General features: G+C 50.2%; 3 protein-coding genes across 4 annotated transcripts in view; 2 read left to right on the plus strand and 1 right to left on the minus strand.

The window, feature by feature from the left end:
- The first annotated feature begins 1,652 nt into the window (after nt 1–1,652).
- LOC122387726 lies at nt 1,653–14,011 on the plus strand. Of its 2 annotated transcripts, XR_006257659.1 has the most exons (3): nt 1,653–3,713; nt 13,197–13,264; nt 13,311–14,011. XR_006257659.1 is itself a non-coding variant. In XM_043378146.1 (2 exons), the coding sequence occupies exon 1, from the start codon at nt 1,834–1,836 to the stop codon at nt 3,709–3,711; it is 1,878 nt and encodes a 625-aa protein (XP_043234081.1). In that variant the 5' UTR covers nt 1,654–1,833; the 3' UTR covers nt 3,712–3,713; nt 13,197–14,011. The 2 variants fall into 2 exon arrangements, 1 of the variants encoding a protein (XP_043234081.1); XM_043378146.1 differs by having other exon boundaries at nt 1,654–3,713; nt 13,197–14,011.
- A 775-nt stretch (nt 14,012–14,786) lies between these two features.
- Nucleotides 14,787–16,305, plus strand: LOC122387728. Its single transcript, XM_043378147.1, has 2 exons — nt 14,787–15,075; nt 15,493–16,305. The coding sequence occupies exons 1-2, from the start codon at nt 14,972–14,974 to the stop codon at nt 15,926–15,928; spliced, it is 540 nt and encodes a 179-aa protein (XP_043234082.1). The 5' UTR covers nt 14,787–14,971; the 3' UTR covers nt 15,929–16,305.
- A 2,705-nt stretch (nt 16,306–19,010) lies between these two features.
- LOC122387749 (cyclic nucleotide-gated cation channel beta-1-like) overlaps nt 19,011–21,542 on the minus strand; it is a 77,724-nt gene continuing 75,192 nt past the window's right edge. The window contains exons 18-19 of the mRNA XM_043378199.1: nt 19,379–19,617; nt 19,011–19,017 (exon numbers count right to left, since the gene is read on the minus strand). Of these exons, the coding sequence (XP_043234134.1) occupies nt 19,011–19,017; nt 19,379–19,617 (246 nt within the window). The remainder of the gene's footprint in view (nt 19,018–19,378; nt 19,618–21,542) is intronic.

Below are 21,542 nucleotides of genomic sequence, written 5' to 3' on the forward strand. Positions count from 1 at the left end.
CTACACTTACCGGTTTGAGCACTCACAACATCGAGAAATGCCTCAAATTGAAAATATCTTATTTCAAAGTTGCAGCACTTGGATTCAGAGGGGCTAATACATTAGGATGCCCCCTCTGACTGAATGTGTGACGTCAGCGTAGATCTAACGATTTTAAATCTTTTACTAAAACGTTTGGTAACACGCGGTAGTATACCTATGCTGCTTTGCGCGCAACAAGTGCCGCGCTTTCAAATAAAGTCGCTAGAACAGCGAAGATCTCAAAAAGTATACAAAAGTAAAAGCCTTATATCTTGAAAACCGGTGAATATTTTGCTATGAAATTTAGAAGTTATTCGTGTTTGCTCTTTCTGGACCGAGCGACATCACTTTCATGCCAATTCATTAACTTTTTTGAAGGTGGGAGGGTCCCTTTAAGAATGTCTTGGGAAGGTCTCGTAGAAAGCTTTCAAACGTCACCTCGCGGGGCTCGATAAGACCATTGGCTCTCGAAATAGTAACGGAGTCGGATCTGACGTCCATGTGCTTGAGAAATACTTTGGAGCATTTTCAGCGACAAAATAGCAGTTTCCAATGCCCTTTCCCCTGTTGACTTACAACTGTGAGATCACTTGATCTACCTAACCTCAGGTGACCTCATGAAAAAAAAAATCCGAGATGTGCAAGCTGTGAGGGCTCGGCTGCCTACTGCTTTCGGTAGGTTTCATCTCCTTGGGAAAAAGTCACCGACATTGCAGTGAGTGCTGCCAAGTTGCAACATTTTTGGGGCGTGCACCTATGACGGCATAGGTCAGTGACCTGGTCTGACCTGGGAATGTGGGCGATGTCACAAAGTCTAGCTTGAAATCAAAGGTCAGATAGGCAGGCCAGTGCATAGTGTGGTTCACGTGAAAACTTCTTCTCGAGCTTGCCCAAGAATGTGATTCCTATAACTTGATAGCATGAGCTTTTCTCAGGAGTATTGACTGACTAAGCTTTGTCTTTAAAGTTTAAACCCATAACCGCGCATTTATTTAACAGCGCCATCTCGACTGAACATTGTAAGCTTTATGTACATCATTCAGGAGAGGATGTAGGACCTCCTGGCGGTGAGGTCCAAGATGGAGGCCGCCAGTCAGCCTGACCCTGTGCTAACCGGCGCCCCGCACCGTGCGTCGCAGCGTCGGCCGCTCGTCTGCGGCCGGGGGCGCATTCCAGAGCCGCGCCGCCGCGCGCGCCGCACCGCGACCGAAAGCGGGCCATCGGGTCGGCCGGGTCGCGGCGGCCAGGGCCGGTCGCTGACGTAACTCTCTCCTCTCCCTCCCTCTCTTTCTCACGCCCTCCCTCTCTATCCCTCTCACCCTCCCGTCTCTACCCGCTCGGTCGCGGCGGCACCGGGGCCCGCCGGCCACTCTGGGGAGCTCGGATAGAGTTCTCTGCCCAGGTCATTGCCTCCTCCAGCCAGTCCCATTTCATTCTGGTCAGGTGTTGTTCTGCGAGTTCCCATCGTCACACAGGCTGTTACCGGGCACTCCATTGGTCCACCGATGTGCCGCCCGCAGTGATTGGCTGGCGGCCCCGTCAGACCGCTACGGAAGGTCAAAACATCGGCTGCCGGCAGTCAGAATACCTCACCTGTGCGCATGCGCCGAGCTGCGGTCGCGGTCGGCCGGTCGCTGGTGACGCAGTCAGTGGAGAGACGTGGAGTGCTGGCGAGCGGCGGCCGCGCCAGGCCTGCCCGTGATTTTCTGTTCGACAGCGGCTGGACGCAGTGCTGAGTGACAGAGGGGCGTGGGACGAACTCTTTTGTCGCGCAGTGGAAGGCCGACGGGGAGCGCCCGAACTGGACCAAAGATGGCGCACCGTCGCGGGCCTCCGGCGAACGAATCTACGCCGATCTGTCGGTGTCGCGTGCTCTACCTGGGCTCCTCCGTGCCGCACATTACCAAGGACGGCCTGCAGGGCATCCAGGAGCCGCTGAGAGAGCTCTATCCCAGTGAGGGCATCTCGGGAGCCAAAGGCATCGACTCGTGGCTCAGCGTCTGGAGTAACGGCCTCCTCCTGGAGAATGTCGACGAGAAACAGAAGAAAATCACCCGCTTCTTCCCGATCGAGGTGCTGCACTACTGCGCCGCTGTGCGCTACGTCATGGTTCCGGCCAGCTCCGGCGGCGACCAGGAGCGGGTGGCGCGCTTTTTGCCTCTCGACTCTCCGTTCGCCCGCAGTCCGAGCATCGCGCACCCGCCGCTGTTCGCCGCCATCCTGCGGCGCACCACCGGCATCAAGGTGCTCGAGTGCCACGCGTTCATCTGCAAGCGCGAGACGCCGGCCAACGCGCTGGTGCGCTGCTGTTTCCACGCGTACGCCGACTCGATGCAGGCTCGCCAGATGGACGGCGGCGTGTACAGTTCGATCTACGGGCCGGCGTCGAGCAGCGCGCGGCCCGGCCGACTGCCGGCCGACCAGTCCGTGGCTGAGGCGCAGATCGACGTCATCGAAAAGGTGGAGGAGTGGCAGGTGGACCAGTCGGTGCCATCCACCTCTAACGGCGGTGACGCCGCGGCCGGAGACGAGCTCTCAGTCTACAATGGCGACAAGAACCACAAAGTGTGGGCCGGCCCGGCGCGCAGTGAGCGCGAGGTGATTTACAACGAGTACGAGCTGGCCGGCCGCGGCGCCTCCATTTACGGCTCGACCGGCTCGCGCGCCGCCCGTCCGCGACAGATGGTGATGCCCGCGGCGCCGCCGCCGCCGCCGCCCACGCCGCCGCCAGAGACAGAAGTCAAGAAAAAGGCCAGGAAGCAGAAGACGCGGGGAGAGCGTGGCTCGGCCGGCTCTCCGTCCCGTGCCGCCATGATGAATGGTCAGGGACCGAGCGGCCACACCATGGGCGGCCCTGTGACGAACGGGCACGGCCCTCCGCTAAACGGTCACGGCCCGCCTCTGAATGGGCACGGCCTTCCGCTGAACGGGCACGGCCCTCCGCTGAATGGGCACGGGCCGCCGGTGAACGGTCACCGGTCGCCGCAGAGGGTGGCCTCTCGCCAGGAGCGGCGGCCGGCCGGCGCGGCCGTGTCCCCGCGGCAGAGGGTGGCGCGCGCGCGGCCGCCGCCGGCCCACCTGTACCGGCCCCCGACACTGGTGTACGGGCCGGCGCCGCCGCCGCCGCCACCGCCGCCGCACATGGCGCCGCTGGTGGCCACCCCTTACGGACCGGCCGTGATGACACTGCCGTACCGACCGCGGCGCTCGGCCTCGCGCGCCGCCGAGGAGCCCGTCTACCTGCCGTCGGCGCGGCCGCTCAGTCCGACGGCCTCCTACCAGCCGGCCCACTTCCCGCACGAGGCCTACCTGATGCAGCAGCAGTACGCCACTGTCGACCGGCGGCGCAAGACGCGCAAAAAGTCCCGCAAAGAGGAGGAATCCCCGCCCAACACGGGCATCTACAAGCGGCGCAACCACCTGAACGAGAAGGCGTTCGGCTTCTCCATCCAGCAGGAGCACCGGTCGCGCTCGTACGGCTCGCTTGCCAACGCTGACGGCGCCGAGGGCCGGCCGCACTCGCGGGAGGAGCTGCGCAAGAGCCGCGAGATGCAGCAGATGCTGCACGAGCTGGACCTGAGCGCCGACGAGCTGGAGCGCTCCGAGGTGCGGCCGGGCCTGTACCGCGGCCCCGACTCCGTCTCGCAGCTCAGCCACCACTCGCACCACTCTGGCTTCAGGAGGTTGTGAAGGTACGGAGCCGCAAACGATGTGCTGCAGCCGCAGTGCCGGCAATTTGTGTGGGATGATTGCACCGTGGGGGCGAATGACGGGACATGAATGTGTGTGAATGAGGGAGGGAGGGAAGGAGGGTGTGTGTGTGTGTGTGTGTGAGAGAGAGAGAGAGAGAGAGAGAGAGAGAGAGAGAGAGAGAGAGAGAGAGAGAGAGAGAGAGAGAGAGAGAGAGAGAGATAGAAAGAGAGAGAGAGAGAGAGAGTGAGAGAGAAAGAGAGAGAGAGAGAGAGAGAGAGAGAGAGAGAGAGAGAGAGAGAGAGAGAGAAAGAGAGAGAGAGAGAGAGAGAGAGAGAGAGAGAGAGAGAGAGAGAGAGAGAGAGAGAGAGAGAGAGAGAGAGAGAGAGAGAGAGAGAGAGAGAGAGAGAGAGAGAGAGAGCATGCCTGCCACTGTCTTTCGACTTTTCATGCACACTAAACAACCGTGTTTACATCAATATGCCTACATAGTTGCGTTCTGTGCTGTCTTCCAATACACCGACAATAGATTTGCTATTGATATTGTTAGCAGCATATTGCAACCCTGAATATTATTATTGTAGAAACACTCGTCCGTAGGTACGCCGCTTCTAAGACATACGGTCGTAGTTCGGTACCCAGTCCCTGGCGGCCCTGGCCAGGGCTAGGCCGTGGACAGGGCCGGTCTTTCAGTGCACGGCTGCCTGAAGGGCGCAGGCCTGCAGCGCCAGTTTTTATTGTATCAGGTTAAAACAACCTGCTCCCGTTCTATACCAAGTGCGGCGAACCCGGGTCATAGTTACTGATGGTCTGAACCGAGCTGTCTATTAAAAACTTACGACTCTTGATTATAACATACCTACTCATGACAAGAAGCAAAAAGCATGGTTTGATAACTTGAACATACGGACGATATTAATTGGCAATCCATGCTTACATAGGCACAGAGTCTGTCCAATTTCCATATTGTCCACCGAGTCCGACCCGTACCATTCAATCCGCCCCGTCCCGTTCATGTCCAGCGCCGAACGCCTTCACTTGACTGTGAGCGACCGGCAGTGGCTGGTGGTACCGTTCTGTTCCCCACCGCAGTCTCCCAGCAGCCCGCCGAGCGCCGCCTCGGCCAGGTGTTGGGTGGACGGAGGGGAGGGGAGAGGGGAGGGGTGACTGGTCCCGCCTCGCAGCCGCTCAGTCGCTGTACAGTGGTATGCTGACTGGATTAACAGTCCGGCCCGTGGCTCTTTGATTCGGCTAATTTTGAGCCAGTTCGCCGTATGCTTGATTTCCTTCTCAGTCACTTCGTGCATGGCTTCTCTCACTCAAGGCTAATCAAACCACTAGAGTTCCACTGCAGTCCACTGCTTTCATATTCTATACAACCGGGTAAAAATTCCGCTCATCATCCCCGTATCCCCGTCTGTCGCCCCTTGCTGCCTTCCACGGCCGCTGTGGAATGTCGATGTTGTGTCCCCGGGGACCCGCGGACGGTCCGTGCCGCGCCTCTGGTCCTCCGGCTGGTGGAGATGGTCGATAAAGCTGCGGCGGGGACCGGCTCTGTCTGCCAGCAGCCGCCGTGACGGCAGCGGGCGGTGGCCGTACCCCTCCCCGCCCCGGACGGCTCTGTCCGCAGACCAATCCGTCCACCGTCCGCTCCGTTACAGTTAGTGGTCAGCTGTGGGAGGTCGGGCGGCCGGGCGGCCGGCCGACGCCCGCGGACGGCCGTACAGCCGCGTCCACAGGGCGCGGGGTGGCGTATGGTGGTTACTTTATTTGGTGCAGGGTGATGAGAGAAAGATGACGATGATGCCGTCTGTTGTCAAACATACCTACTAATACGCTAAAAGTTGCCGATAGTTACAGACATTACCTATATGACATTCTTTCAAAATAGTGTTCAATCATACCTTTCATACCCAAATTGAAAAGGTCATCATTCATCGGGCCATTCTGTGTGATGCATAAAAATCAGGCCGTGTCAAATCGTTAGATACATACCTAACGATAGTCGATTTTAAGTCAATTCTATTTGTATTTTACGGAAGAAATCCGCCGTCGATTAAAAATCAAATGCATCGTGACTAAAACAATTACTGGAATTAGCAATGCATGGACGCTGTCAACAAACTGCAGCAGTATATACCTAGTGTAGTGCAATCAGAATTCACTTTCGTTCACATTAATGGGATAAGGTAATGCGACCGTTCCGACTTATTACCCTAACAGGTGTTTACTGGCTCATTAATCCGGTAATGTCATGTTTCACCTGACTAATGCTGCTATCAGTAGTGAGTTCAGTTCCAGTGGCACCGGTGGCTCCGTTTTCCTCCATGCCTATGCCCGCTTTTCCGGCATTCCTACTAGCGCGTCCGTTATTCCTTCATTGTCCGTGACTGTGAATCAGGCGCGCTCTGAGCCCGGGAGCAGTTAGACACGCGAGCTGACTGACCTATATGTTCGAGTACCGATGACGCCGTAACTTTGCTTATGGCATGAGCGCAGTTTTCCAAAGCTGCTCACACTACGGGAGCGGTTTGGCAGTAAGCCGGTCTTTATGAAACAGCGGGAGTCATGAGATGATTTGTATCACATAATAGGGTAGACCGGGGCAAGTCGCCCCGCCGAGGTAAAACGCCTCACCGATGTTTCTCGGAACTGGCAAGGTTCTGGGGAAACATCCTCTCTTCTATAAAACGTGCACTATACGATCATTATATGAGCAGACTGGAAATAAATTGTGGTGACTCTTTAGGGAGATATAGCCAAAAATGTGTTTTTGGAGTGATTTTTATGTTTTGTTGTCAGATTATGCGTCATGGCGTTCTTTTATCGTCCACATCAAGTTAACGACTTTTATGTATTTTGAACAACTATTGTCTAACGCTTATAATGCCGGGTTGGTTCGTGTTAAATTATGTCTTCCTGGGGTGCAAGGCGTTGTTCTCTGACCGAACTACGTGATGGGGTAAAACGCCCCAGTAGGTCCCGGGGCAAAAAGCCCCATGGGGCGTTTTACCTCATGTGTTGTTCGGACTACCCACTTCCTAATGTTCGGTAGCTGGCGAACGGTATGTTTCTATGCATTTATATGTACTTTTCTCAGCAACTGGATGGCAAAGGAAGTATTTTGTTAACATTTGCATTGCAATGATTTATTATTTGGCCTTATGAGGCAGGTGAAAAACCTGCTCATACAATAGTGTCGTAGCTGAACACCTGATAGGATGGAAGGTGCTAACTTCAGTGCCATGCCTCCCAAGGTCTAACGGACCTTTCAGATAAGATTTAGTCAACTAGCATGTTTAATCTTTAATCTAGAGTATGTGGCTTCTTGCCCCAGGCCGTGGGGCGTTTTGCCCTGGGGTTGGGGCAAAACGCCCTATTTGCAGTTGCTTCACAAACCACTTCCTAGCTGGGAGTCCGATCCATAAGTGAATGAATTTGAGGGGTGGAATTTAAAGTAAAATGTCCAAAGAACGCATTGAGCGCAAATTTGGCCTTCCAGGTTATGTGGGACAAAAGTTATGTAGCAAAATAAATTATCTGGGGCGTCTTGCCCCAGGCTACCCTACCTGCCATCTTCAATAAAACACCCGCAGGCCACAGCTTTTACTGTTTGTTGAGAAAGTGAAAGCTGAAGTCTTTTTGGACAAATGGTGGCATAATTTGCTACGCAATAAGCTCTGCTTAGTGTGGGCTCCGGTTCTCTCAATCCACCCACAAGTACATTCAAACATTTTAGCTAACTTTATAACACATTAGGGACTGAACTTATAGTGACAAAATTATGAAGTGCTGCCTCGCTTGTGGTTACATTATAGCGTAATAAATAACACAATTTGTTACGCTTTCCCTTTACTATCAAATAAGATGCTGAACTGTTATGTCATTCTTTTATGTGAAATCATGCAAAGAAGTAATCATAACAAAACGTTGCAAGTTTTTTCCCATTTATTGTTAAGCTGTACTATTTCCCATGTAAACTCAGTAGTCAGCAGCACCATGCAAAATTATCTCGCCGCCCAGTTACTGCTGTGAGACTGAAATATCGGCTGCCAATTGTCTCGTAGCTCAGTTGGTAGTGTTGGACTCCCGGTGGTAAGCCCGGGTTCGAGTCGCTCCGGTGCTCGATATTTGAGGCTACGACGGGGATGGTCTGCGGTTGGTGGGAGCAGGAGCAGTTAGTTGAGGACAGTTGAGTGGGACAGGCCGTGTCCGGCTTTGATGGGCCCGCTAAACTTTGGCATCTTAACCCGCGCGGGGCTGGGGTCTCCAGCCGAACGCGCGGGGCTGGGGGGGGGGGTAAATTTTACCCCCCCCCCCCTGTTATCTCCCGAACTAACGGTCCGATTTGGAAAATTCAAACGCCAATCGAAAGATCTCATCACGAACTACTAAAAACATGTACTTAATTTAAAGTTTGAGGTCAAGGTCAAGGTCAGGTCAAGGGTACAAATTGCAAGTTTCTACAGTATCGGCCTTGCACCGTAGTTGCCGAAGAATGGAGTCATGGACTGAGACTGATCGCCCAAAACGTGTTCTTAGGCTACCAAGACAATATTCGTTGCATACAATATCATTCAGAGGTCAAGGTCAAGGTCAGGTCAGGTCAGGTCAGGTCACCAAAAAACAAAATATAGAAAAGGGCATGTGCGACACATGTTTTATGGGTCATTTTACTCATAGAATTCAATAGGCACACTCAATAAGTGATATGGACCACCTCTGGATGAATTTCAGGTCGAGGTCAGGTCAAGGTCAGGTCAAGTGAGGTCAAATTTTGAAGTTGGTTGTTAAGGCCTAAAAAGGTGTCTATCCGATGCAGTTTTTCACGGCGAATCGAATGGTGCTATTTTTGTTTCCGTACGAGGTCTAGAACTTCCAAAAAAGTCATTTTTCAAAAATTTTGTGTGTCGTGACGTCATAAAATTTTGAATAACTCCCACATTTTTGAACCGATTCTTCTAAAATTTGGTATGTAGGTGCACATAGACCACTTCTCTGACATATATTCCGGTTTTTTCGATAGACTCAAAATTTTGGATTTTATAATGATTTTCCCAAAAAAGTCAGTTTTTTGAAAAAAATTAGGCCAAAATCCAAAATTTTCAAAAAACCGAGATAGCCATTTGATAGACAAAGTAAAATTACGTATAACTTTTTTTTGTTACGTCTTGATTTCTTTAAAAATGAAGATGTTAGCGGCGTTTGAACTTTTGCCGTTTTTGAGGCGAAAATGACGAACATGACGTCACTAAAACGTCAATTTCTCAAAAAATTGCCGACGGATTTCGCTCAAATTTTCAGGGAACGTGTCAAATTGATGTAAGAAAAGGTACTGAAAGTTTGGCGGCGCTGCGCGCCGCCGTTTTTGAGATATCGCAAAAATTCGCGAGGGGGGGGGGGTAAAATTTACCCCCCCCCCAGCCCCGCGCGGGTTAATTCTCCAGTCACCCGGAAATGCGCGATCGGACGGGAGCGGTCGAGTTCTAGGCAACAAGCTCTACTTAGCGTGAGCTCAAGCTCTGTCAATCCGTTTATTCCGACATTCGGGATAATTTTATGTAAAAATGGTGTGTTCAGATGCTACGAAACATGCATGATTGATATGGGGGACTATGATGAACTGATTATAATGTTTATTGCATGTGTAAATTACATAAACTGAATTAGGTACATGAAACGTAAATATTTCCCACTATCTGACATGCTCCATCTCGGCAATCATTGAAATTATTTCAATGATGCAATGGAAGATTATGCTGCCAATTGCGTTATCGCGCTGAAGGCTAAGTAATTTGCATAAAACATTGTTCATTTAACCGATGACCTGTTCTGGCGGTCATGAACCTCCCGCTGATTTACCATGAGTGGCAAGAATATGACCCTGGGCAGCGCCCTTGGGCAGCGCCTACGTTTTCAGCACGCCTTATCACGATTTTTTTTTCAAAGTTTCTGCGCTGCTTTATACCATGCGTCCCAACAAAAATTTACTCAACTGAACATCCATAACTCCTGTAATGGTCATCTGACATACCCGAATGACACACCAGTCAACTCCGCGTGACAGAGACAAGCTAATGACGACTAATATAGTTCCCACCTGCAGTCGATTCTTGCCAGAGCAGCTGCTCCAAATAAGAGCCCGTGCGCCACATCCGCATGGGTAGATGCATGATATCCTGGTGCTTTGCCATTAGTTGTTACTTATGCTTAAATCATATTTGAACTCGCGCTTTTCAGTGCTGGCGCGAGTTTTGTACTTACGAGGGCCAATATCGTCCTCATGTGACGGGGAGGAGGCAAGCCATGTCCCTTTGAAGACCCGATTATCGATCCACTGCACCAATGCCAGCACGCGCAAACAAATCGCCGCGGATGACCATCCATTTTGGCGATTACCCTTCACCCATCAAGTCCCACGGGGCAGAGAGCAATAGACGCAGTTCTTTTTTAAAGTTCTTACGTGGAGAAATATGGACTGGGGCCCTGAGGCGGGTAGCAAGGACATTTTTTTGAGTAGCGTGTGACTCAGTTCTGCTCTACAGGAATCTTTCCAGTCCTTTATTTTTGGTTTTAAGTACTTTTGAAATATAAACCATATCATAATCAGTCCAAATGATCATCGAGTCCCGGTTTTGAAGCGCAGACGAAAGAAGACACACACAGTGAAAGAAGAGACAGTGAGATGTACCCAAAATATCTTATTTATGCAAAACGTTTTCCCAAAGCTGTTTTACATCCTGAGTGATAAATTGTATGTTTTTCGTGTTTGCCATGCTTTTAGCTACAAACATGTAAATCTTTATCAGTATCGGACTTAAAACTAAAAAATGCGAAGGAATTGTCTGGGTAAACTTTGTCAATGTCAACCAGGCAATGTCAAATCGTAATGCTTGCAAAAAAATGTTGATATTGATTTATTTTATTCATTAAATCTTAATGTCAAATTTCAATACAAGACAGGAAGATTTAATGAATTTCGAGAAGAGAATTAAATCTTTAAAATTGACGAGGCTGGGTCAGCTTCTTACAAAATGTGATTTGTATATATTTGGTTTCCTTTTACGCAATCCATATAATAAGCTCTTGCGATCATTTCGAGCTGCATTTCAGGTCATGTAACGTCATCAGAGGCTAGGTGCGGTATATGGGCTTATTATATAATCGAATTCAAATGTTACACCGTCATGACATTCATTAGACAAAAAAGTTATGGTTAATTGACATTGATGACCTCAACCTTGTTCTTTTCACAATTATGATTCATATGTGGCGAGCTTTTGAACGGTGCCTGCGACTTCTCCTTACCTTCAGCGATGTGCGGGTCAATCCTTTGAGATACGTTTGTGTGCCTGAATATGTGCTTATTGTGTAACCTCAGTTCACGGGAAAACATATATTGATGCTTTCCAGAAGGATTCAGCGCAGGTGCTTATCGTAGCTGCCCGTATTGGCGTTTTCCCAGCCGCTAATGTTGGGGGGGGGGGGATCGATCGGACCCTACCCCCGCCCGTCCGACCCCTAATCGAGTTAGAACTTTGAGCAAAAACGATCTTGTTACTCGCGATGAGAGAACCCCGATGAAACTCAACGTCAAGGTCGCTGATTGACATTCCAGGTTATTAGTAAAATAGCAAAAAAAAAAACGAGGGATCCGTTCCATACCCCCATCAATGCGAGGGTTTAGTGCCAAGTATATGCGATTTAGCAGCATAGGTAGCTGCCAATGTCTTCTTTAACAAGATATGCTTTGCTTTCTCTCCTTATGCTATCATCTTTTTACTGTTGCACTCATGTGCCACGTATCGGTATGCTCGGAGACCGTCTTACTGTAATATCGGAGCACGCCTCCACACAGAACGGTAAATACATACGTCATCCATGGAGTGACGGTCCGTAGCCCAACTGGCAAACCGGCTGATATTTGATCACGATGAAGGGCTAGAAAAGTTAGGATAGTGACGTAGTAATAATCAGCTGTCGACGTCTATGACTTCCCGATGTCCCAGGATAACGAGGATCAACGAGTTCTTGGACATCCGCCTTGTAGTTTTGTAGAGCATCGAAAAAGGGCTCGAGCAACGCAATCTGAACTGGTTTTGAGTCTCCGGTATGTACCTAATATTTGAAACGACAAACGCGTAACGGGGATGTCCCACATGGCTTGCGGATAGTGGTGTAGGTACCTGGAGACGATATAAGCCAGTAAAACGGCTTGTAAAACGGCTTGTGTCCGAAAAGATATAAGATATCAGAGGAAGATATCAGAAATGATGAGTTGTTCATGAGCGTTCATGAACGTTCACGAACTGTCCGTGAACAGAGAACTATTCGTGAACATGTGACCTTGAATGAAAAAATTAATAATCTTTCAGGTAACCAAATAATCAAACGTTAATCAGAATTACCAGAATTTCAGAATTCCAGAAATTCAGGTTCCAATTTTTTTGTGAAAAAATTGTTTTGCTGGGTTAGGCTCTTTCGGTCTAACTCTAAAGAGACCATTGCAGAGCCGGAAGGATGCTCGGAATTAGGGGGAGACATTGGCCTAGGTGGGCACCCTGCAGTGACCCGTCGGGACTGAGCCCATCACGACGACAGGCCACCGAGCCCCCTAACAGTCACCGTACCCGGCTTCGGGCCTGTCCTTGAGGTGGAACTATCCATGGGATAAAGTGCCCGTCCAGTCCGGAACAGAAATGTAGGCAAAGAGGAGAGGGATTTAACTATCCTGAGGATGGAAACGATGGAAGGGAGGATGAAAATATAACAGCTCTTTGGCCTTTATGTGACCACAGTGCATATAAATACATGTGACCTTGGCTGCTTCGTAGCCCAGGGATGAGCAAAACTATGAATGCAATGCATGGAATATGCACCCCTAAAATTGAAGGTAATCGAGCTTGTGGAAAACTAATCAAGTTTTTTTTTGTAAATGGAAAACCGTTCTCCTTTTGCGCTTAAAATTTGCTTCAATAATTGAATCTTTTTTGACGAGATATCCGTCCTTATTATCCTCAGGACCCTCATCACCGTCATCCTTGCTCACATTCTCTCTTCTTGCGTGACAGGTCACCCTATCAGATAACCGGGTAGAAGTGTTGACACTTATTTGTCCGGTCCCCCGTACCGTTTGAGCGACTGGGTGGCCTGTTTCTCTGTCGAACTCCTGTTCAGACGTTGTAACGCACTAGCCGACCGATGGACTCGCGCATCAACCCAACGTCCCTCTCAGCTCACTGCCCTGAATGGTCTCAGTGGAGTAATGATCGTACTGAACGAGGCTGGTGTAAATATATTTTCAAGACCGAGGTCCTTACATGTTTTTTTTTTTTTTAACGAAGGTGAGGGCCGAGTGCAAAATCAGGAAGGACTGAGGTCTTGAAAAATTTTCACCGGCCGAGTTTGTTATGCATTTTTCTGTATGCCAACGATATGGGTCGGGTGGCGGATGTTCTCGTCTGACGGGAGCTCTCTGGCGGCAGGTTCCACGGGCCGGCGAGAGGCTGAGCGACGTCGGGTCAAGAAGCCGCCGCCGGCCGACGCACCGTTAGCCGAGCGACCGGCCGAGCGACGGGCAGTCCGGCCGACTGGCCGCGGCCGAGCGACCGGCCGAGCGACGGGCCGTCCCGCCGTCCGGCTGGCCGAGCGACCGGCGCGCCGCCGCCGCCCAGCCAGGGTCCTACATTGAGAACGGGTGCGTGGCGTGTGTGTATGTGTGTGAGAGAGCGGCTCGGCGCGGCGCGGACCGGTCAGCGCCGGCCCGCCCGCCCGCGGCCGCCGGGCCGGCTGACCCGGATCGCGCTGACCCGGATTGGACCGGCGCGCCGCCGGCCGCCGAGCCAAGCGACATTTTTAACGGTGCTGCCGGCTGGGGCTCTGCCGGCCCGCTGCCGCCGCCGGCGCGCTCTGTACGTGCTCAAACTCGGCGCCGTGTCGCCGTGTCGCCTATGTAGTTATACGCTATGGAGAGTTGTCGAACGAAGGACCTATGTGCGTGTCAAAAGGTGAAGAGGTGTGGCCAGAGGAAGGGAGCTCCGGAGCTCTCCTGTGGGGGTGACCCCGACACTGCGAACGGTGGAGTGAGGCGCCGCTCTGCCGACTGTGCTGTGGAATATGGATGCCTGAAATGTTATATATCGATAGCTGCAATGTAAATTTATGTACTACTGTTCTGTGAACCGTGAACGGCTCAGCTTCTCAGCTCTAGCTGCAGGTTAATCGAAATGGACACCGAACAGTCAGCTATATTATGACGCATCAGCTAAGTGACGTGAATAATATACTGATGTTTTCTTTCGTACATGTTTTCTACACCTATTCCTATCATTCTGACGGAAGCAAGTGGCTTTAAAAGCAAAGTGCAGGCACAAATGGCTATGGAAACACTCAGCAGCGATTCTTGATAGGTGAAGTTAGGAACACAAAGCGCAAAATATAGGTTCTGGTCGTTGCGACACGTATCAGCTTGAAGTAGCTAATGTTTTAGGCATGTCTTTTTTAACTTTGTCTTATGAGGTCAATTAAGACTTACTATAGGTATCATTCGACGCATGTTGGCAACAGAAGCACAACAATGGTAAAAACGGTGCAATGCAAGTGTTGTGTTAAACTTATCGAAGCATGGGTAGCTCTTGCAGCTTAGGCGCTGAAAACTTGTAATTGTGAAAAGGGAAAACCCTTTGGAGGTCAAACTGTTGTAGATATATGTAAAGGGGCCGCTACCCGCGCTACGGCTACAACACTGTTGACCTATGGCCGAATTTGACGATACGTTGCGGAAAGGGCTATAAAAGAGAAATCAGATGGAGGACAGGGCAATTGTTCATATTTACCATGACTTAGTCATTTTGAAGGTTGCAATAAAATCATAGATCGATACTTGTTAGAAAAATATTATTGTAAAACACAAGGAACAGTTCTGTGTAAAGTCTATGCTATAGTCGGTTGATACCATATTAGATAAGCCGGTCCAATTACTTTCCATTGCGATGTACACGAGCAAAAAACGTCGATTTGACCCAACCTGATCCTAACATATTTTTGTATGAAGTGCTTTAGAAAATACGGCGTGTGCTTGGAACAACTTTTCGGAAAAAGGTCATCTTAAAAAGGCGTTCTTTTGATTCTTAAAAGCTTTTAATTATTGTTTCCTCAATTACTTTTTGTTTCTACTCATATCATTTCTGCTTCTTTGAGAAATTAACAGTAGCTAACAAGGTACACTTTATCCCATGAATATGTAAACAATATTTCTAATATGTTTTCATTGATGCCGATGAAGATATGGATACTCGCTTTCGTACCGGCCCTAATGTTACATGAAGCGTCACATGTTTTGTGCAGTCCGCATGAAGACGGAAGGTAAGCGCCCTTCGCCGGGGATTTGGCCGTGGCTAAACTTATCAGAATCAACTCCATATAACATCGTTAAAGATATGTGTTAGATGATGGTCGTAAATATGCTTTCGGCCGCCACAGCATGCATAAGGAGGGAACTTTTAATAGGGCTAAGTGAAAACAGCTATCATCCTAAATAGAATCGCAATTGTCGAATGTGAACATCTAAATGCGTATGCCTATCTAGGAACTTATCAGTGCATACCTATGTATGCATTTAATTCTGCGGCTTCTAACATTTACTACAGTCTGCAATCAACTTTAAAATTCATCGGTGTAGCTTTTATCGGAGTTTCTGCGACATTTCAACGTAACCAGTCGCTCGGGATCAACTGAGGTCATTCACCTACCTATTCATGGACTCAATATCCGGCTTTTCAGCTTGGTTCGTGTGGCGCGAGAGACGGACCAGTCCGTGGGTCTGAACGAAACCGAGTATGCGAACCGGACGGGCGACACTGGCGACAACAGCCTGCCGTCGACCATCTACCCTCCGTCGACCACCATCCGAGAGAAATTCGGCTTCACGGCCGAGACCGGCTCGACGGGCTCGCCGTTCCTGCAGGTGAAGGCGTCTCCGCCGACCACGGGCGCCATGACCGGCTCGGCCGGCACCCGACCCATGATCATCGTGGGCAGCATCATGCTGGCCGGCTGCGCGGGCGGCGCCGTCTACCTCTGGTACCTGCGCAAGGCCAAGCTGGACGCCGAGCACGCCGACGTCGGCGGCGAGCTGATTCCGATGCACGCCGAGGCGGCGCCGGAGCCCGGCGGCGACCCGGACGACGAGGAGGAGGACGCCGTCCCGGAGCCGTGACCGGAGTCGTGACGTGTTCGTGACGGGAGCCGTAACCGCAGCCGTGACCGGAGTCGTGACCGGAGCCGTGACCGGAGCCGTGGCGAATCCGTGCGGCGTCCGCCCGTCGTCGATCTCGACCTCACACGTGCCCATAACTGCCAGTGATGCTTCAGTTTGCTTGCAAAAACGTTCCTTTTCAGTCAGGAATTTTAGAAACTGCGGACCTGCCACTACTTCCAACCATAAAAACCGTTCCATTCATACATATATTTGATCTATATTTCAGTTACTCGTGATGCATCATTTCACTATTAAGGCGGCGATAATTCTTAGCTGTGTAAAATGTATGCATGCCTCGCTGCAATCTAAATACAACAAAGTGGAACCGCCTACTAGCCAAGTTTGTGATGGACTATTCTACACATTTTCTCTAGCACTTTACCATTGATGAAGCATACGATAATTACACCTCCATGGTCACTCTATACACGCGCTTAGCACTGTCAATGCCCAGTCATGAGATCCATGTTGCTTTACACGGCAGACTTCCCGGTTATTACCACAGATCGTGCGGCTAAACTGCGATAGCCACCTGCCCTGGACGGCGGAATGCCCGTAAACGTGCCTGGACGGCTGTCGGCAGGACGCGTCGTACTCCGGTCTGGACGGTACGATTACGTAACGACACCTCAGTCGGTCAGAGTTACAACTCTGCTCTACAGCAACGCTCTGCGCTTCACTCCTCATTGTAGTTTATGCAGCTTATGACATGGAGTTTGAAGTGTCAGGTGTTGAGAAGGTCATGGAGAGATGCCGGCAATCACAATTATGGTGAGATCAAGTTATCTTATTGAGGACATACGTGTACATGTAGTTTTACCACGGTCTTTTACCACACTGCATCGGGGAGGGGGAGGGGGGCACTGGCCATTGCACAAGTTTGCACCCACGGCTAAATTATTTGTGCGTTTTAGGGATACCCTAATCGGGCTTTAGCTGTGAGGTATTAAATTTGATTAGGATGTTTACTTCAGAAATATGAACGTTAGGTGTTCGCCTTTTATCATAACAGTACCTACCTGTCTACAGATAAATTTACCGAGATTGTTCACAGCTTTTGGCTCAATAACTGAAGCGTAACATAACCTTCGAGTGTCTCGAGCGGCTCAAGTGTCAACCGATTGGGACGTCCCGCCAAGCTCCGTTCATTATTCCGTCCCACTTTCTCCAATTTCGCGTCTCATTCCGCCAGTGAGCACCGTTACCATGTCTGACTGCTGAATGAACAGCCTTCCTATCAGAGGCACACCCCAGTCGCCACCCAGCTTAGGAAGGCGCCCACACACCCGAGCTACCCAGAGAAAGCGCACTCCCGCGGCCTGCAGAGGTCCTGGTCCTGTCCAAGATTCTTACAGATAGTCCTGTCAAAGGTTCTGTCTGTCTATGTACAGCCCTCAGCAGACTGCGTGGTAGGTATTCTTTTTCCGACAAAACTGATAATAATTCAAAAGTCATGTTATCAGTCGGTCGAAACTCACTGCAAATAGATGCGCCATGCTCCACTCCTTCGATAGGGCCTATCAATAAACAAAGCATACGCCTTGTGTGGCAACAAAATGTAAAAGTTCGTTTTGGGGGCAAATATAAACTTTTGGGTTTTGTTGCCAAACTGGATGGAAAATGCATACGGTGATAATGCCAATCTAAGCTGCGGAGTCTCGCGCATCTTGCTGCTACGATTTCCGGGTGACCGATAGCATAGTATTCGCGTTATTCTCGGTTTTGTCGAAAAAAGAATACCTACCACGCAGTCTGCAGAGGGCTGTACCTACTGCTTGCAGTCCGATAGGTTCTGTCTACCGCTACCGGTAAGAGGTTCTGTCTACTGTAGCTGTCCGATAGAATCTGTCCACCGCTACCAGTCAAGAGGAGGAGGTTTGCTCCATCTGTCGAAAGATATTGCCTATTGTAGCTGTCTGATAGGTTCTCTGTCTACCGCATAGATCCAGAAGTTCCTCTGCTGCTGTGGATCCAGCTCAATCTAGAAAGATGGATATTATGTATATACAGGGTGTTTCACTAAAAGTGTCAAAAAGTAAAAGGTCATAATGCACATAATAACAATGTTTTCTACGGAAATTTGCATACCATTTCATCCGCAATTGCTGGACATTTGAATATATAAAAACGATAGCACCGTCACTCAAACCTATTTCACATATCCGCCCCTACTTTTGATGCACCGTTTCGGCACGTGTCCGGAGGTGCCTCACAGCCCGTTTTCATCTTCAGCGTCCAGACTGTCGGCAAAGCCTTGAATGGTGCTCTTCAGCTCCCGTAGAGATGCGACTTGAGTCTTCCTCAGATCTGCGAGAGCTACTGACCAAAACCAGAAGTAAAGCGGTGACAGATCGGGGCTTTGCGCTGGCCAGAGGCGGGCGGCGAGGCAGCTGATTTTTCGGCGCAGGAACTTCTAATCAAGCCAGTTCCTGGTGGTTACAGCCATTATAGTGGCTGTTTTTGATAACGTGTAAGGCCTTGGCTATTTCTGATGTTGAAATTAGCTTCTTGTTATCTTCAAAGACCCTCAAAAAGACCCCGACCTTTGTAACGGTTTCCGCCGAGAGGTGGGGGACCCCGTCTTTTTTGGACTGGGACCGGCATCGAAGGAACCCTTTTAAACCTCTCAAGAAGCCCTTTGAACCTTTTATAATCTGGAACGTAGCGAGGTGAGAGAATAAACGTTTCCTGAAAAGTCGGCATACGGTTTCAATGTTTCTGATGGCACCAAAGGTAAGGGTAATTCACCCCTCCTGTTGCGGTGTAAATAACCTGTTCTTGTTCTGCATAAGGAAAAAAACGACTAGTAACTTTGGCCTCCTGCCCTCGCTCCGTATGAGTGTAAAATATATCTTAAATGGACAAAGCATAAATGTCCAAAAATTTGCAACAAAGCCACGTGCGCAACCACGTGATTTGCACATTTTATATAACTTTAATAGGCATTTACTTTTTGACATTTTTAGTGAAACACCCTGTAGATGCTGTGTTGAAGTTGGTGACTTCAACACTGTGACTTAAGCTAGTGAAGCTAGCGAAGTTAGTGACTATAAAGAGAAGACAGTGAGTGCTACAGAGGATATGTTGACAGTGTTTGCATTCGTCTCATCTCTCCAACGAATATGACCTTGTGAATGACATCGACAAATTGCTGCATCCTAGCACACAGTGTGAAAACTCGCACACCTACTGACAAAAATAGGACGGAACAGCCAACTCTCAACACAAATGTTTGCTTCAGCCGGACCGAGGCAGCACTGGTGGCTGCCGCCCGTCCGGTCCGTCTACAGCGGCGCGGCGTCCGACTGCGCGCGCCCGGGCCGCCGGCGCCGCTCCCTGGGCGAGCCGCCGCCTGGGTCGACGGCCGCGGCCGGGTCGCGGCGGCCCGGCGGCGGCGTGGCGCGCTGCCGCGAGCGCTCGCGCAGACTGGCGATGCGGCCGAGCTGGGGCCGCGCCGGCCGGCCGCCCGGCTCCGAGTGGCCGCCGCCGTCCACGCTGGCCATCCGTCCGACGGCGGCGGCGCGCGCCGGCTGCTGGCCGCCCTCGAGCCGCGCCAGCAGCTCCAGCTCCGAGACGGTCAGCTCCGGCACCAGACTGCGCCGCTGCCGCCGCTCCGAGCGAGCCATCTCGGCCACCAGCATCTGCACCTGGTGGGGAGCGCCGGATACATTCAATGACAGGCACAAACATCTGCACCTGGTGGGGACTGCACGATATTATACAGTCAGTTCCGCCACCGCCCACCAGCATCTGCACCTGGTGGGGACGGCTGGATACAGTCAGTCCCGCCACCGGCAGCTGCACCTGGGGACCGGAGGATAGAGACAGGTGGCCCCGATCGGCCCAAAAGCCGTACTGCTGTGTTTCCCTCGCCCGTAGGTATAGGTGTTTTGCCGCTCCGCGAACGTATAAGGGGCGGGGTCCGTTGGATTCCCCCTTGCCGTTTGGCCCCTGATCGAGGTAGAGCTTCGCAGAAAAAACGAGCGTGTTGCCCGTGACGAGAAGGAGCCGATGATACCCAATTTTAAGGTCCTAGGTCCTTGGTTAACCTTCCACGTCAGGTCAATGACCCAAGGGTCGGGAAAATTGGGACCTGTTAGAACGTCGTAAAGTGTGGCTACCAAGGAGTTTTGCGGGGTGCTGATCACGAAATCATGTTAGTTTTATCACTGATGATGTCGTCATGCATTTAGGCCAGGTCGGGTCAGGTCAGATCAAGTTAACTAGTAGAGGTCCTGTTGGGCATTCGTAGAAGGTAGTGGATTTTTTATTATTAGTATTAATATAAATTATAAAAAGCGCACAAAAAATGAAATATTTCGGCATTATTGAGTTGTCTTGTTCACTGGTTTGAAATGTCAAAATACGAAAAGACGGTAGGTACAAAAAGTGACGACATGCGAAACCAGTTCGTGCTATCAATGGCACTATTTAGTATTTACTTTTTAAAAGTTTTTCTTTGCCTCAGTTAAGCCCGAAACCAAAACGAAAAAATCATTATCATTTATCTAAGGAAAATTATAAAAATGACACTTCGTCAATATAAATTACATAATATTCTATCATAATGAGGTACATAAAAGGTGATATGGATCCTTCTGCCTGGTATTTTTAAAGGTCAATTGAAACTTAATAAATCGACTTCGAAATTTGAGTCTGCTATTGGCGCAAGAAGTACCTGCTGGCTGCTATATAAATCGAACGCTTCAAAAATAGCAAACCAATGGAAGATAATTTGTCATTTTCCTCGAGTCTGGACTGACCCATCCGCATCCTCACACTACCTCGTCGTTGACAATTCCCTCCCCCCCCCCCCCAGACAGCCGGTGGTGAATGCACCGTTTAAATGGTAGGGCGGACTCTCTCAAAGAGACACTCGTCCCGCTCCCTGTCACTGCGGTGCACCATTGTAAGTGGTCCGCTCAGTGGAATGTCTCCACTCTTCACTCTACTTCATCACCACAAAGCTCTGCAATGACCTTTTCGGACCAAAATACGTGTTCTTTACAAAGCAAACAAACAAATAAACTATAAAGGATGACATCCAATGTCAGACCAAGCCATGGTCAGCACCCGCGGCATCCACTCTGTCCGCACAACCGCAAAATGATATCAACAAATGATTGATGATTGATTACAACAAGAAATAAGCACCAGAGTTATTCCCGTAGCTTTTCGGCGACTTTACAATCTGCCATTGATTTGAGCAAGTGCTACAACCGTCAAGCTCACTATTGAGGCTCACTCTAACCATTCAAACGTCACGTCCCAGGCTGTCGGGCCCAGTGGTCGCGATAGGGTGGCTTGGTTGCTGCCCTGTTGGACAGATGGCGCACACGAGCGGCAGCAGAGGGCAGCAGCGACTGAGAAGGCGGCGTTGGCTGGTGGTTGGGTACAGGCTACTTACACAGCACGGTTTCTGTTTCGGTTAGTTCCCTATTTACAGAAACGCATAATCCATCTCTTATTATTCAAGTACTGGAAAGTAGGACATCAAATAAACGACCTCATCTCATCAGGCTCGTTGATAAGTCAGCCTGCCAGCCTCCCATCCGTCGGATTCCAGATTGCT

This window comes from Amphibalanus amphitrite, unplaced genomic scaffold, assembly GCF_019059575.1.
Source record: "Amphibalanus amphitrite isolate SeventyFive unplaced genomic scaffold, NRLGWU_Aamphi_draft 000296F_arrow, whole genome shotgun sequence".
Taxonomy (NCBI): Eukaryota; Metazoa; Arthropoda; class Thecostraca; order Balanomorpha; family Balanidae; genus Amphibalanus; species Amphibalanus amphitrite.

What these genes read in the sequence shown, in the direction of transcription:
- LOC122387726 (XM_043378146.1), top strand. Translation starts at nt 1,834, where the DNA reads ATGGCGCACCGTCGCGGGCCTCCGGCGAACGAATCTACGCCGATCTGT.
- LOC122387728 (XM_043378147.1), top strand. Translation starts at nt 14,972, where the DNA reads ATGTTTTCATTGATGCCGATGAAGATATGGATACTCGCTTTCGTACCG. An exon ending in AGTCCGCATGAAGACGGAAG is followed by an intron (nt 15,076 to 15,492) that starts GTAAGCGCCCTT and finishes CCGGCTTTTCAG; the next exon opens with CTTGGTTCGTGTGGCGCGAG.